The sequence below is a fragment of the Papilio machaon genome, chromosome 7 (genome assembly GCF_912999745.1).
Source record: "Papilio machaon chromosome 7, ilPapMach1.1, whole genome shotgun sequence".
Lineage (NCBI taxonomy): Eukaryota > Metazoa > Arthropoda > Insecta > Lepidoptera > Papilionidae > Papilio > Papilio machaon.
The window spans coordinates 1,257,716-1,270,747 of NC_059992.1; the positions used below are offsets into that span (position 1 = coordinate 1,257,716).

At 31.8% G+C, this 13,032-nt stretch overlaps 3 protein-coding genes across 3 annotated transcripts; 1 reads left to right on the top strand and 2 right to left on the bottom strand.

Moving 5' to 3' along the window:
• Window positions 1–1,901: 1,901 nt before the first annotated feature.
• On the bottom strand, window positions 1,902–3,016 carry LOC106715960 (ubiquitin-like-conjugating enzyme ATG10). The gene is made up of 2 exons (XM_014509370.2): window positions 2,570–3,016; window positions 1,902–2,244 (listed from the first exon to the last, which is right to left on the bottom strand). Exons 1-2 carry the CDS (start codon window positions 2,869–2,871, stop codon window positions 2,043–2,045), a joined length of 504 nt encoding a protein of 167 aa, XP_014364856.1. The 5' UTR covers window positions 2,872–3,016; the 3' UTR covers window positions 1,902–2,042.
• A 343-nt stretch (window positions 3,017–3,359) lies between these two features.
• On the top strand, window positions 3,360–5,676 carry LOC106715953 (spermidine synthase). Its single transcript, XM_014509362.2, has 4 exons — window positions 3,360–3,590; window positions 3,795–4,004; window positions 4,390–4,515; window positions 5,085–5,676. Exons 2-4 carry the CDS (start codon window positions 3,801–3,803, stop codon window positions 5,616–5,618), a joined length of 864 nt encoding a protein of 287 aa, XP_014364848.2. The 5' UTR covers window positions 3,360–3,590; window positions 3,795–3,800; the 3' UTR covers window positions 5,619–5,676.
• A 1,703-nt stretch (window positions 5,677–7,379) lies between these two features.
• On the bottom strand, window positions 7,380–12,947 carry LOC106715952. Its single transcript, XM_014509361.2, has 8 exons — window positions 12,792–12,947; window positions 12,522–12,662; window positions 12,036–12,167; window positions 11,367–11,488; window positions 10,769–10,911; window positions 10,079–10,156; window positions 9,415–9,598; window positions 7,380–7,527 (listed from the first exon to the last, which is right to left on the bottom strand). The coding sequence occupies exons 1-8, from the start codon at window positions 12,867–12,869 to the stop codon at window positions 7,380–7,382; spliced, it is 1,026 nt and encodes a 341-aa protein (XP_014364847.2). The 5' UTR covers window positions 12,870–12,947.
• Window positions 12,948–13,032: the final 85 nt, after the last annotated feature.

The window sequence follows — 13,032 nt, forward strand, 5'->3', positions numbered from 1 at the left end:
GCAAATAATTTTATTACGTTCAATTAAAAATACAATATACATGGACATAACAAATCACGGTTTATGATAATTTTTATAGCTATATCATGTTCAACCTATTTTACGACTGTTACTATTGGTAGGATTGGTGGTGAAGGTGGATCTTGAAGCACTTAATAAATAGCTGATATATCAAAATGTACGTCAATATGCAAAAATTAGGTTACTTTGGATATTTCCGGAACGTTTACTTATGCAAATTAGGCTTACGTTCGATTGGCAGTCAAATCGACTAATTGAATACTGAATACTTTCCAGTGCGATAAGAACTCCACAGATAGTTTTGTTGGTATAAAAATGCCAACTGCCTTTATGCAGGGTAGGTAAAAATTTATCAATCGTTAAATTCGATCGAAAATATCCAAATAACATAAGCAAAGATTAATTAATTACAAATTGATGTCACGCGTCTTCTCATTTTGAATAAATGAATATAGACATTAAAAAGTGTTACACGTTATATCAGGTCATTAGTGTACACAAGTATTCACAAGCAAAGATGGCGGTAAATTTGAGTACGTGTTTAATACGATGAGTCGGTCGCACTTTAATGGCGTCATAATAGTGTCAACATTTTCGGAAACAGAAAAGAGAGCCCTTTATGCCCATAAAAGGGAAATAGAGAATCACTCACAATTTAGGAACTGACACCTCTATAAATGGACTGGCTATAGACGTAGTATTTTGTGCCTATTTGATTTTCGATAGTTTTGCACTGATGGTAGCGGTTTGTGGCGGTGGTGTGGATTCGAACTAATAATATAGATAGAAATAACAGTCAAGGAACATCAACAGGCACGTTGTAATCTGAACGAAGCAAAAGCTGTCATTTCCTAGAAATCGCTAGGAATAATCGGTCATAATTTATAGTATATCAATAAAACTTAATGATGTCAACTAAATAAAAAATGAAACTACATATTTAAATCCAATATATTTAATTACATCAATATTAATTTACTTAAAAAGATTGATTATACAAGTAGGTATTCATAAATAAATGAGATTTGAGCACGATTGTGGAACTCATAGCATTTGCTACATCTATACAGCCTATGTGGCACTGCAAAGAGGTAGGCAGTGGCAGAAATGTATAAAGATTTCTATTTGGCAACACTGTCATACTTCACAAAAAAGAAAAAAACTGCATATTTAAAAAAAGTTGTGAATATATAATTAATATGTGTAATTATTTATGTTTTAAACAGTAATAGCAAGCTAAGAGTATTTTATTTTTTACCTATATTTGGTATTTTTATTTTTCAATGAAGCATGCATAGATTATACATTGTATAGATAGAATAGATAAAATACATAATAACTACTAAACGCTTTGGCTAGTTCGAAAACATCTTGTCACTAAGATGAATTGTGCTAAGCTTGAAGTCATTTTTTCTCTTTCCCTCTCTGATGGCTTAATTTTTAAAGAGGCAACTGAATGTAATATTGACTAGATCTCAATTACTCTTAACACATTACATTCTATTAAATTATTCAAATTTTCGTCAGACATTATCATTAAACTAATATAGGAACGGCTAAAACACTCACATACATATGTCCGATGTCGGCACCAACTAGTTTCGAGCCCATCGGGGGCCCTTCATCAGGATGATCGGTCACTTGTCGTCGTGAGCGACGGGCCACATCCGCGAAATAATACCAGTCCCACTTACCCTTGCGAAGGGCCCCCGATGGGCTCGAAACTAGTCGGTGCCGACAACGGACATATGTATGTGAGTGTTTTAGCCGTTCCTATATTACATTACAAGCTACTACTTTTTTCATATGAAAGTAAACTCACCAAGTGAGTTGGTGGAACTGAATGAGTTAAGACGAAAATGTTAACTTGGTATTCTCACTAATCAATTTCAAGCATTGCAAAGGTAATATTTGTTAGATAAAATCTTAGTAATATTTTACATTGACAACATGAAAACTAGTTCAAAGAAGCTGACTAAACATTTAAATGTTACAAATTTGTCTACATTGTTACTAATATATTAAAGGCCATATTCTAATGGCAATTCTAGTTTTAATAATGGTGTAATAAGACTCAGGAATGTGACTATAATATTCCTTGAGTTGAGCTTGAACTGTGCCAGTAGTTTGGCAGTGTGACAAGGATGCATGATGAAATATGGCCGGCCAAACAAAGGGTGCTCCTGTTGGGTTATGACTGAGTAGAAATCCTCACGTTTTATACTGAAACATAAGAAAGAAGTTTGAGTTTCTTATTTTTGTGTATAGATTAGAATTCGATATAAATTTGCTATGAATTTTTTTTTATAACATAAATTAATTTTATGAATATTAGGCCTGGTTTAAATTAGAAAGTGTAAATTTAAAGTAGCAATTTCTTTAGTTTTCTTTGCTGCTTGATATAATAAAAAGCTACTCATTAAAAGTTGATTTTCGACAAAGGATCATATTGCCATAAAAACCTTAAAACTTCATCATAATTTACAGTTTTACAGGCTAGTTATGACTTCACATGTGTAATAATTTTTTCGTAAAAAAAAAAACTTACTGTATGAACGACAGTTGTCTGATCTCTTCAAGTGTTAGTAGGGTACCGTTCGACTTCCAAACATTAAAACTGAACGAAGGAACTGCATAGCTTATGTTGTAGAAAATATTATATTCCACTTTACAAAGAGTTAATTCTCCTTGTAAATCAAAATTAATAAATGATTCTTTTTTGAGATACGATTTATGTATTTCATTTTTGTTTTCATAAATCCGCCATCCGTCGTTAATTTGATCTGATACATTTTTAAATTCATTTATTGCGTTTATAAATTCTTCAACGGTAATACCAAATTCGTCCATTAAAACAATTTTTTGGTTGCTTTAACAGTAACGATCCCTTTAGTCGGTTTGCAATTTACGCAACCACTTAAATTTTACGACAAACTATACAAATGTGGATTATAATCGGATCAATATTTGTGTTTATTTTTGTTGTCAATTTTTCGAAATTGTCAAAATGACAATTTGATTTTTTTTTCCGCCCACGGCGCAGGCTATAGTCTTTCGACCATGCCGCCTAGATGACAATTTAAATACAGAGAAAATATGACCTAAATTAACTTAATATACATAATTAAAGGAAAAAGTCTACGAATACTAGGCAGTATGGTCGAAAGACTATATAGCCTGCGCCATGGGCGAAAAAAAACTGAAAAAATACATATTTTTTTAATTTCGACCTGGTAACATAGATCTTTAGACAGAGAAAATATATTTTGATACGTCAAAGTGCGGCATAATCTTTGTAATTACAGAAGTATTTTTTTTTTTCTATTTGATGTGTACTCTTTGGGAATTTTTAGACAACTGACATTAGATAACAATAGATAGCCAACCAATAACCACCAACCAATAACGAAGATAACAAATAAAGTGGTCAGGAGTAGTGATAACAAGTAATTTATAGCATTATTGTCTTATTAAATAGAGCGTCTCATTTATTACATTTATTTTTTAATAATTGTTGTGGGCGCAAGGTTATACCCACGTGTACGGAAACAAAGTTTTGTGTTAATCAGGTAAAATATTTGGTTCGTTATTATACATTTTAATATAAACAATCTTCATTAATATAGTCCCGACATATTATTACTGTATTTACGTCCTAATTATTTAGAAGTTTTCGTAACAAATCGCATGTTTTTATAGAAATCAAATATTTCGTGACTTAATGGCCTGTCCAATGAGATATATTTATAATATTATTTGCATATTTTTTACAGTTTAAAATGAATATCTTAAAGAACAACTGGTATACAGAATCATGTGACATGTGGCCTGGAGGAACATTCTCATTTGAAGTAAAAGAAATTCTTCATCAAGAAAAATCACCATATCAAGATATAATTGTATGTGATACAACAAGTTTCGGCCGTGTACTAATCTTGGATGGAATCATACAGTGTACTGAGAAAGATGAATTTTCCTATCAGGTAAATAATAAATTATCGAAGTATCAACTTGTGAAAATCCATTACTGGGCCCTTCTTTGATATGTGGAATTTCGTATCCATTGATTAATTGAAGTATACAAAATTAATTATCTTTGCCCTCAGAATCTTCACATCAAAGTACACTAATTCTACTACTGTTTTAGGCACACATTATTTCAGATTTATAGCTAAGAAAATTAAGTAAATCCTTATGTAACATGAATTTCCATAATTAAAATGTTAAAATCAATAGTGAATAGATTTTACAGTATAATATTTACTACAATAAATTTTATTACTTTATTACTTATTAAGTAGAAAGAGGTACAGTGTTATTAATTAATAAATAATGTTTTTCTAAACTTTATACCTGTTTTCGTTTTAGGAAATGTTATCATTTTTAGCACTGTGCAGTCACAAGAATCCTGAAAAGGTTTTAATTGTTGGAGGAGGAGATGGCGGTGTTGCAAGGGAGGTTGCTAAGCATCCTAAAGTTAAAGAAATTGTTCAGGTAATATACTTAATTATGTAAAAATATTATTTACCCTATAATTATTTCGTAGCCAAAACTTCAATCCTAAAAACTAAACATGCATATTGTGTAATTATAAAACAAAGATAACAGTGTTATCTATTTCTAAATAGCTAAATGTAAATATGAACTATGTAATGACTTTGTAGCTATGTCCGCTGATAAAGTTAAAATAAGGAAGTATTTACTAACCCAACAATTATTAATTTAATTTATTTAACTCATATTGATGTTCAAAAGCAGTTTCTTTAGAATTGTTCAATATTTACAACAAATAATAAATTTTATCTTACTAATATTATAAATGTGAATGTTTAGATGGATGGATGTATGTTTGAATGTATCTTCAGAACAGCTCAATGAATCTTGATGAAATTTGGCACAGTTGTAGAACATAGTCTGGAAGAACACATAGGCGGCTACTTTACTTATAAAGTTTATTTATGCCGCGCGCACTAAGTCGCGGGCGACAGCTAGTATATTATATAAACTCTACTTTTCTATTAAATACTATGTTGAAAATAAAAATATTTTAATTTACTTTTCAGGTAGAAATAGATGCAAGAGTTGTTGAAGTGTCCAAAAAGTACTTGCCCTATATGTCGGTAGGTTTCAACAGTGAAAAGTTGACTCTTCACATTGGAGATGGTTTTGAGTTCATGAAGAACCACAGCAACGAATTTGACGTCATCCTAACGGATAGTAGTGACCCTGTGGGTCCCGCAGTAAGTCTCTTCCAAGAGAACTATTTTGCTCTAATGAAGAGTGCACTAAAACCGAACGGTATTGTTTGCTCACAAGCGGGAACATTCTGGAATGATCTTGATTTGGTAACAAACACATTGAAATACTGCAGGAATCAGTTCCCAGTTGGTGCATATGCATATACTTCTGTGCCCACTTACCCTTCAGGATTGATAGGTTTCGTCTTGGGATCTCTGGATCCAGACGTCAAATTTGACAGTCCACAGATTACATTCACGAAAGAAGAGGAGAGGGCTATGAAGCTTAAATATTACAACAGTGATATTCACAAAGCGGCTTTTACGTTGCCAACATTCTTAAGGAATCAACTAAATTAATTTTTGGCTACAACATAGTACTTAAAAGTGCATTTATTTTGATTTTTTTTCTTATATTCTAGCATAATAACTGAATTTGTTTTAATCTATGGTTATGTCGTTTTTTTAAGTTATATAACTACATAATGTTTATGTATGAAATTGTAAGCATATTATGTATTTAATGTTATAATTTCTTTGTCGTTAGACTAAACTATTTAGGTGGTAATTACGAAGATCTATATAATGAATACTCATATACTAATTTGTTTTAATGTATTTTTTACATAATTTCAATCTCAAAACTTAAAATTTGTAAACAAAATGAACATGTTTATACATTTGTAAAAATTTTGGAAAATAATTGTTTCTATAAATTAACTATTTATACAATTTCAATTCATTTTCTGTTATAAAATCTTTTATAAATACTAATGTTTAGATTGATGTTTGTAAGAAGTAATTTCCAAAAAGGCTTAACAGATCTCGGTGAAATAGACAACTAAGTCTTTTTTTAATACTGCATTGTCTGTGTTGCGGGCGACATTTAGAAATACAATGGATCTAAAGAAAGTTAATTTGTTTATAAATTTTAAGTTTTGAATTGAAATTAACCTTACATTTACATTCCAATACATTCCTATATCAATGTTAGTATAGAGTTTTTATACATTTAATATTTAAGATAAGTTGACAAATCTCGAAATAAAATGTGCCTTCAAGAATAGCTCAGTTAAAGGTGATACATATTTTTATATGATATTTTTTTTTTATATTTTAATGTAATGTTATAATGGGGTAAATAAATTATATTTTATAAATTTTTTATTTATTTATATCAACTTATTTTACTCTGTTTTTTGGAATGGAAAATTATATCTCCTAAGGGTCCGTTCACACAGACCGGGACAGAGAGCAGTGCACATTTTTTATCATAAACTAGCTTTTACCCGCGACTCCGTCGGCGCGGAATAAAAAAAATGCACACAAGATAAAAAAAGTTCCTATGTCCGTCTCCTAGTTCTAAGCTACCTCCCCATCAATTTTCAGCTAAATCAGTTCGACCGATCTTGAGTTATAAATAGTGTAACTAACACGACTTTCTTTTATATATATAAAGATAAGAAACTACACAATTGAAACAAAGTAAAACTTTTCTTTTAAAGTCTTTTTTACTCTTGCTCTTAATAAAAAAGATGTGCAAAGTAAAACTAAACCTTGTTACAATTGTATAAAGCTGAATTTTATTTGCAACAGAAAATCTGTTCTGCTCTTCGCCTCGGCCTGTCTGTACGGATCCTAACTCCGAAAAAAACCGACAAGGAATACTATCAATACAAATGTCACAGCAACACTTTATCATTTGACATTTTTTGGATGTCAAAGGTCAAATGTCAATCTCTGACTTATTACGCTAAAGTATACGATAACAGATTATTAACCGATATCTGAAATTCATTGAACTGTACTATTCACGTTATATGTCAATGTGATACGTTTAACCAAAGCGCTAGATCAGTGCGTAAAAATACTATAAACTCTGCCTACCTCTTTACGAACTTAAGACATTATTTAACTTTCAACTATAGTCTACTTTGTAGACTAGTGTAAGAGAATCTGTCCGGTTCCGCCGAGAAACTAGCAAGAAACTAGGGTTAGAGAGAAAAACCTTTATAAGCGAGAAAAAAGTCGCGGTTCCTTAGACTCTCGCTTATCCAGGTTCGTTTATACATAGTTATGGGTATAAAGAAATAAAACAAGTGTAATACATAATATATAATACTATTCACTTCTATTACCTTCGATACTTTTAGAGCGTAGAATATTTTCTCCCTCTTTTTCAGCCTCCACAAGAGCAGAGAATATGGCGCCCGCTCTTAACTTCTTTAAAATTCTCTCATCGTGAAATGGATGCGTGTGTGCAGCTATTCTACACATATATAAACAAACTTAATTTAACTACCAATGTTTATTATCCGCATTAATTTAGAAATAAAAAAAAAACAATATATATAGCGCAGACACAGGTGTTAAGGGTTACCAGTGAGCAAAATTTCCTAACTTCTTCCGAAATTTATTCATGTTGCAACTCTAAGCAATTGATTTACTTACGACCGAGTTCTCGTAATAATTCCTTACTATTTAAATTAATACATCCAAACACATTAGCAAATAAACCTACACGTCATTACATCATGCGTTATCAGAGCTGGGCATTAACTCGTTAATCCGTTAATCGTTAATTAACGAAGTTAACATTTTGCTTAACGGATTAACTTTTAAGTTAACTTCAAAAAGTGTTAACGCTTTCGTTAACTTCCGTTAAACTCAACTTCCGTTAATAAAAGTCCGTTAATCGTTAAATTAGAAACTTGGAGACGTGCTGTCATTTTGTTTAAATAACGCGCCACGCCACGCTCGTAAGTTCAACTATGTTGGGCGACTGTCGGCGACTCGAATGGTGAACGAACGAGTTGATAATTGATATATGTGAAGTTCGCGTGCAAGTGTGATGCATCAGAGCGTTCGGGAAAGACGTGACCAACAGGACAAAATCAAAAGAAAGTTCGAACTAGTATATTTAATTACGAGTATATAAAAGCAAGAGTATGTAATAGCCCACATTCCGAACGCTCTTCGTCCCTGCAATACCCTCCAATTCCTTTTTGAGAAACTGAATTAAAACATTTTTTTACTCGTGCTTTTTCTTTAGCTTTTCCAAACTCGTGTGTTCTCTTTCCCAACTGTCAAAATAATGTCTATTAAAAAGAAAAAACCAACCACGAAATTTTTACAAAAAAAATATCATTGAAGTTTTTATGATTCATGCAAATATTTCTAAAAAGAAGCTCCTAATTTGTTACAATATCACATTTACTTATTTTATTCAATGAATTAGGTTAGGTTTCATTTTATTTCATATCATTAAATTTCATTTTCATTTCATATCAATAAAAATAGTCTACTGAAGACTTGGCGGTTTGGGCAATGGGCATAGTTCCCTTTGCCTACCCAGAATTGGTGAAGAAAACAAAAAAAATCTGTTTGTATTCTTTTACGGTTGGCGCCATTTTTCAAACATTTTAGTTAGTTGAATGTTAGTTGAAAGGTAGACATTTGTCGGAACTCTTTGCAATGACAGGCTTTCCGCACTCGTAATGAAATATACTATAATGCATTCATACCTGTCTCTAATGTGTTATAGAATGTATAGTGAAATTACTATTTTGAACAAGTGTCGCCACAATAAGTGTGAAATTAGTATGTATAATTTTGGTATGGTTAACTGTTAACGATTAACTTTAACTTGCGTTAAATTTTCTAGAATTTAACGCTTTAACGATTAACGAAGTTAATTTTTTAATTAACGAATTAACGATTAACGAAGTTAACTTTTCGATTAACTGTGCCCACCTGTGTGCGTTATATTTTTTACGTAATTATGAAAATGGCAACATTAAACAGTGCAGCTGCCTCATAGGTAAAAATATGTCGCTGTCAAGATAAAATTCAACAAGATCTTTTGTCTATACCAGGGATTTCCAAAGGGGTCGATATTGAACTTAAAGCATTGCTAAATCTCACTCTGTCTTCTTCTATTGACCTAAGTCAGAATAAATAATAATAATGATTGACCTTAAAACAATGGAGGTCTGTGGTAACGGTTCATTTTGGAAATGGGGGTCACTTGTAAAAAATAGTTTGGGTATCCCTGGTCTATACCAACAGCACCCAAAATGGTGAAAATCAAATAAGCACAAAATATCACAGTTTAAAGCCTGTCCATATATTAAAGTAAGTGACGTTTTCAACTTACCTTTGTACAACAACATCGTCTTTAGTAACAACATGTGCGGGACAGCGGACACTCTTTAAGTAATCAACGCAGCGCCATTGCCGCGAGCGATTGCGGTTCGTGTACTTCAAATAGTACATATATCTGTTCAGTATCATTTGTAATGAGCCCTGATTGGACACTGTGTATTGCAGAGAAGAGCTTTCTGCAATACATTTTAAAAATTATAACCTAAAAAAACTCAATAATCCATGATTTATGATTAATGTTACTTTAATATTATAAACTAGCTTTGACCCGCGACTTCTTCCGCGCGGAATAAAAAAAAATGCACACAAGATAAAAAAGTTCCTATTTCCGTCTCCTATTTCTAAGCTATCTCCCCATCAATTTTCAGCTAAATCAGTTCGACCGATCTTGAGTTATAAATAGTGTAACTAACACGACTTTCTTTTATATATATAGATGTTTAGATGGATGGATGGATATTTCTTTGAAGGTATCTCCAGAATAACTCAATGGATCTTGATGAAATTAGTCACAAATGTAGAACATAGTCTGAAAGAACACGTAGGCTACTTAAGTTTTTTTTAATTCCGCGCAGACAGCTAGTATGATGATAATTTTAAACCATCTTAAGGGATGTTTCTATAAAATTGTTGAGAAAATGTTATACGAAATTTACCTGTATCTTTATTAGCATTGGTGATTTTTACTTTAGAGATGCCAACTGAAGACAGAACAGGTTTACCGATCTTATCATCTGCAATAATAGTTACAAAAATACTTAATAACATTCCAACATTGAAATTATAAAATAATCTTTTTTTACCCTTTTTTACTAGTGCAACTCGCAGCAAGACTATCAATGTATCAGTGGTAGAAGCCAGCAACAACATTTGTTGCACGAATTGGTCGGCTCGTTCAGTGAAATACCACGACCACACAGAACACAAGTCAAGTGGAAGTAATTCCACGTTTCGTCTGATGAGTGTGGTGCCGGAGGCCTAATTTTAATCCTCTTTCCCTTCCCACCCTTTTCTTATAAGGAAATGATGGGAAGGGGATGTGGATTTGATGGAGGAGATGCATAGGAAGGTTAAATATTCTCTTTTTGTGCGTCTCCTCCTTCGTTGATTGGGGTTAGGCAACGCATCTGCAATTGTGAATATCTATGGGCAGCGGTCGCTTCGCCATTTCGGCGAATTCATGTGACCGCTTGCTCGTTTGTCACCTTGTAATATAAATAAAATGTTTAATTTCTATATAGATATAGGCAGCAGTTACGAAGAGGTTGGTGAAATAACTAAATAATGGTCTAAAATGGCCATATAAAAATTATGGGTGGTATAGAAAACCAATATGATTAACTTACGATATGAATGATCTCCTGTGAAGTAGTCATCATTGTCATCTTGGCTTTCTTCATTGATAATTTTGTCATCTTGTTCCATATCCTCTAAGAATATTTCCTGGTCATCATCTTCATTCATGTCTTTAATTTCCATGTTCATATTACTACAATTACAAAAACTATATGATCAGTATATATTTTTCTTTCTTATGGAGGTTGTCCGTCAGGACCGGACAATGACTCTCGCTTATAGAAGTTTCTATTATCAAGGTTTGTCTGTATTTATTAGCACTCACTTATTTAAATCAAGCAAAATATATGGTATATGTATTTCAAATTACAATCTAAGAAAACAAAAATAATGTGTCTAAAAACTTAAAATTAAACCATCAATTCCACACGTCAAATTAAAAGCAGAGTATTGTATATTCAAACGTCTTGGCATCTCAGAACACAATCCCACACATAAGGCGTAAAGAGATGTGGTGAGAGATTACTGATCTCAAGGTCAGCTAACAAAATTATTGAAATAGCCAATACTATAAGTTATTTAGTGGTAGGAAAATGTTCTCTGAATTATTTCAAATTTGTGTTTTAAATTAAAAATAAAACTTATTACACTTTGTCCTCTGTAGCAAAGTTGTCTATGCTGCTGGTTTCAAGATATATTTCGTTCATTCCAATCTTGTCTTCATCCTCTGTTTCGTTTTTTGAGTTAACATATGTTGCATGCGCTAAAGTCTGAAAGAAGCTATAATTTTATAAAATTATACTCAGCATCTATAAATAGTGCACACTTAGTATATTGCTTTAGTATGTTGGTTAAAACAACATATGGGGACCAAAAACTGTAGATCGGTTCAATGTTACAAATGTTTGGATGGATGGATGTTTGTTGGAAGGCATCTCCAGAATAACTGCATGGATCTCCATGAAATTTGGTATTGATGTAGAACATAGTCTGGAAGAACACATAGGCCACCTATTATCCCAGAAATGTATATAGTACCCGTGGGATAAGTTAGATTCACATTTTTACTCAAAAACTCCACAACAGTTCAATACATCTTATTGATATTTGTCACAGATATAGGACAAAGTCTTGACAAAGATGGGATTAATTTCACTTTGTTTTTAATTTTGCACAGACAAAGTCATTGGCAAAAGCTAGTGCTATATAACTGCCTTAAAAACAATCAGTGATTACAATTGTTCTCTTCAACCTAATTATCATTCAAATAACTGTTAACTTTTGACTTCATGTAATTAGTTTTAGTAACATATTTACCATATCTTCTAATCCTTTGATGTGAAGCTCTTTACCGGCCTCTACTAATTCTTTTAAATTCTCCATTGATACTATTACTTCCCCTGTATAAATATACTCTAGTATTGCACAGAGTGTGCTATGTGAAATTTTCTGAAAATATTGATAAAACATCTTTAAGGTAATTGTATGAAATTAATATCATATTCAATAACTACAATAATGTATGTTAAATTAACAAAAAATATCATAAAAAAAATTACTGATCATTGATTTCATAACAAAAAAATATCTTTACTAAACTTATAACTTTCAACTTTCGTGGTTTTGAGACATGCAACTGGTGACCAGTCAGCCTGTCATTATTGTGCATGCAACTTTGCCGGAATATCAGGAGCTCAAACATCTTAACCGTGGTAAATTCCCGTTTCTTACAAACAAGACTAGACTAACTCTAGACTTGTTTCCAACATTCTGTTCTGACTCGCGAAATTGGTTGTAACTTACATTTAAAAATATAACAGGATGCTGACAATTTGCTGAGGCGACAAGATCTTTGATGTAAGGGCTTGCTATAGCTATTATAACTTGGTGGACCTTCACAAAGTGTCCATCGGCCGCTAAAGTCATATCAACAAACTCACCATTCTGAAATAAATTGTTGGATAGGATTTTTTTAAATTACTATTATTATATTTCTTATAGAAACAGTCTAATTTAGTTTGTCTTCGTATAATAAACAAAATATAATAATTGATGAATGAGATTTTCACGTACTTGTTGCAAACAACTTAAAGCAGAACATATATTTTTATCGTGCAATTTCGATGAAACGACGAACTGAGAATTAGCCATAACTTAAATTGATTCGTTAAAATATTAATTATTTTTTTACTTTTATGCCTTTTATCCAAACAGAACTTATTTTATTTATAATTCAATCTCAAACAATAGACATTTGACAATGACATAAACTCCTTGTTTTGTTAATAGCAATTTTTACGGCTCTGGGTTCTTG

Coding starts and splice junctions, on each gene's coding strand:
- LOC106715960 (XM_014509370.2), bottom strand. CDS start 2,871: ATGGACGAATTTGGTATTACCGTTGAAGAATTTATAAACGCAATAAAT. Junction 2,245..2,569: donor AGACAACTGTCGTTCATACA/GTAAGTTTTTTT, acceptor CTTATGTTTCAG/TATAAAACGTGAGGATTTCT.
- LOC106715953 (XM_014509362.2), top strand. CDS start 3,801: ATGAATATCTTAAAGAACAACTGGTATACAGAATCATGTGACATGTGG. Junction 4,005..4,389: donor AAGATGAATTTTCCTATCAG/GTAAATAATAAA, acceptor TTTTCGTTTTAG/GAAATGTTATCATTTTTAGC. Junction 4,516..5,084: donor AAGTTAAAGAAATTGTTCAG/GTAATATACTTA, acceptor TTTACTTTTCAG/GTAGAAATAGATGCAAGAGT.
- LOC106715952 (XM_014509361.2), bottom strand. CDS start 12,869: ATGGCTAATTCTCAGTTCGTCGTTTCATCGAAATTGCACGATAAAAAT. Junction 10,157..10,768: donor CACAGGAGATCATTCATATC/GTAAGTTAATCA, acceptor CTATTATTGCAG/ATGATAAGATCGGTAAACCT. Junction 9,599..10,078: donor CAATGCTAATAAAGATACAG/GTAAATTTCGTA, acceptor AATGTATTGCAG/AAAGCTCTTCTCTGCAATAC.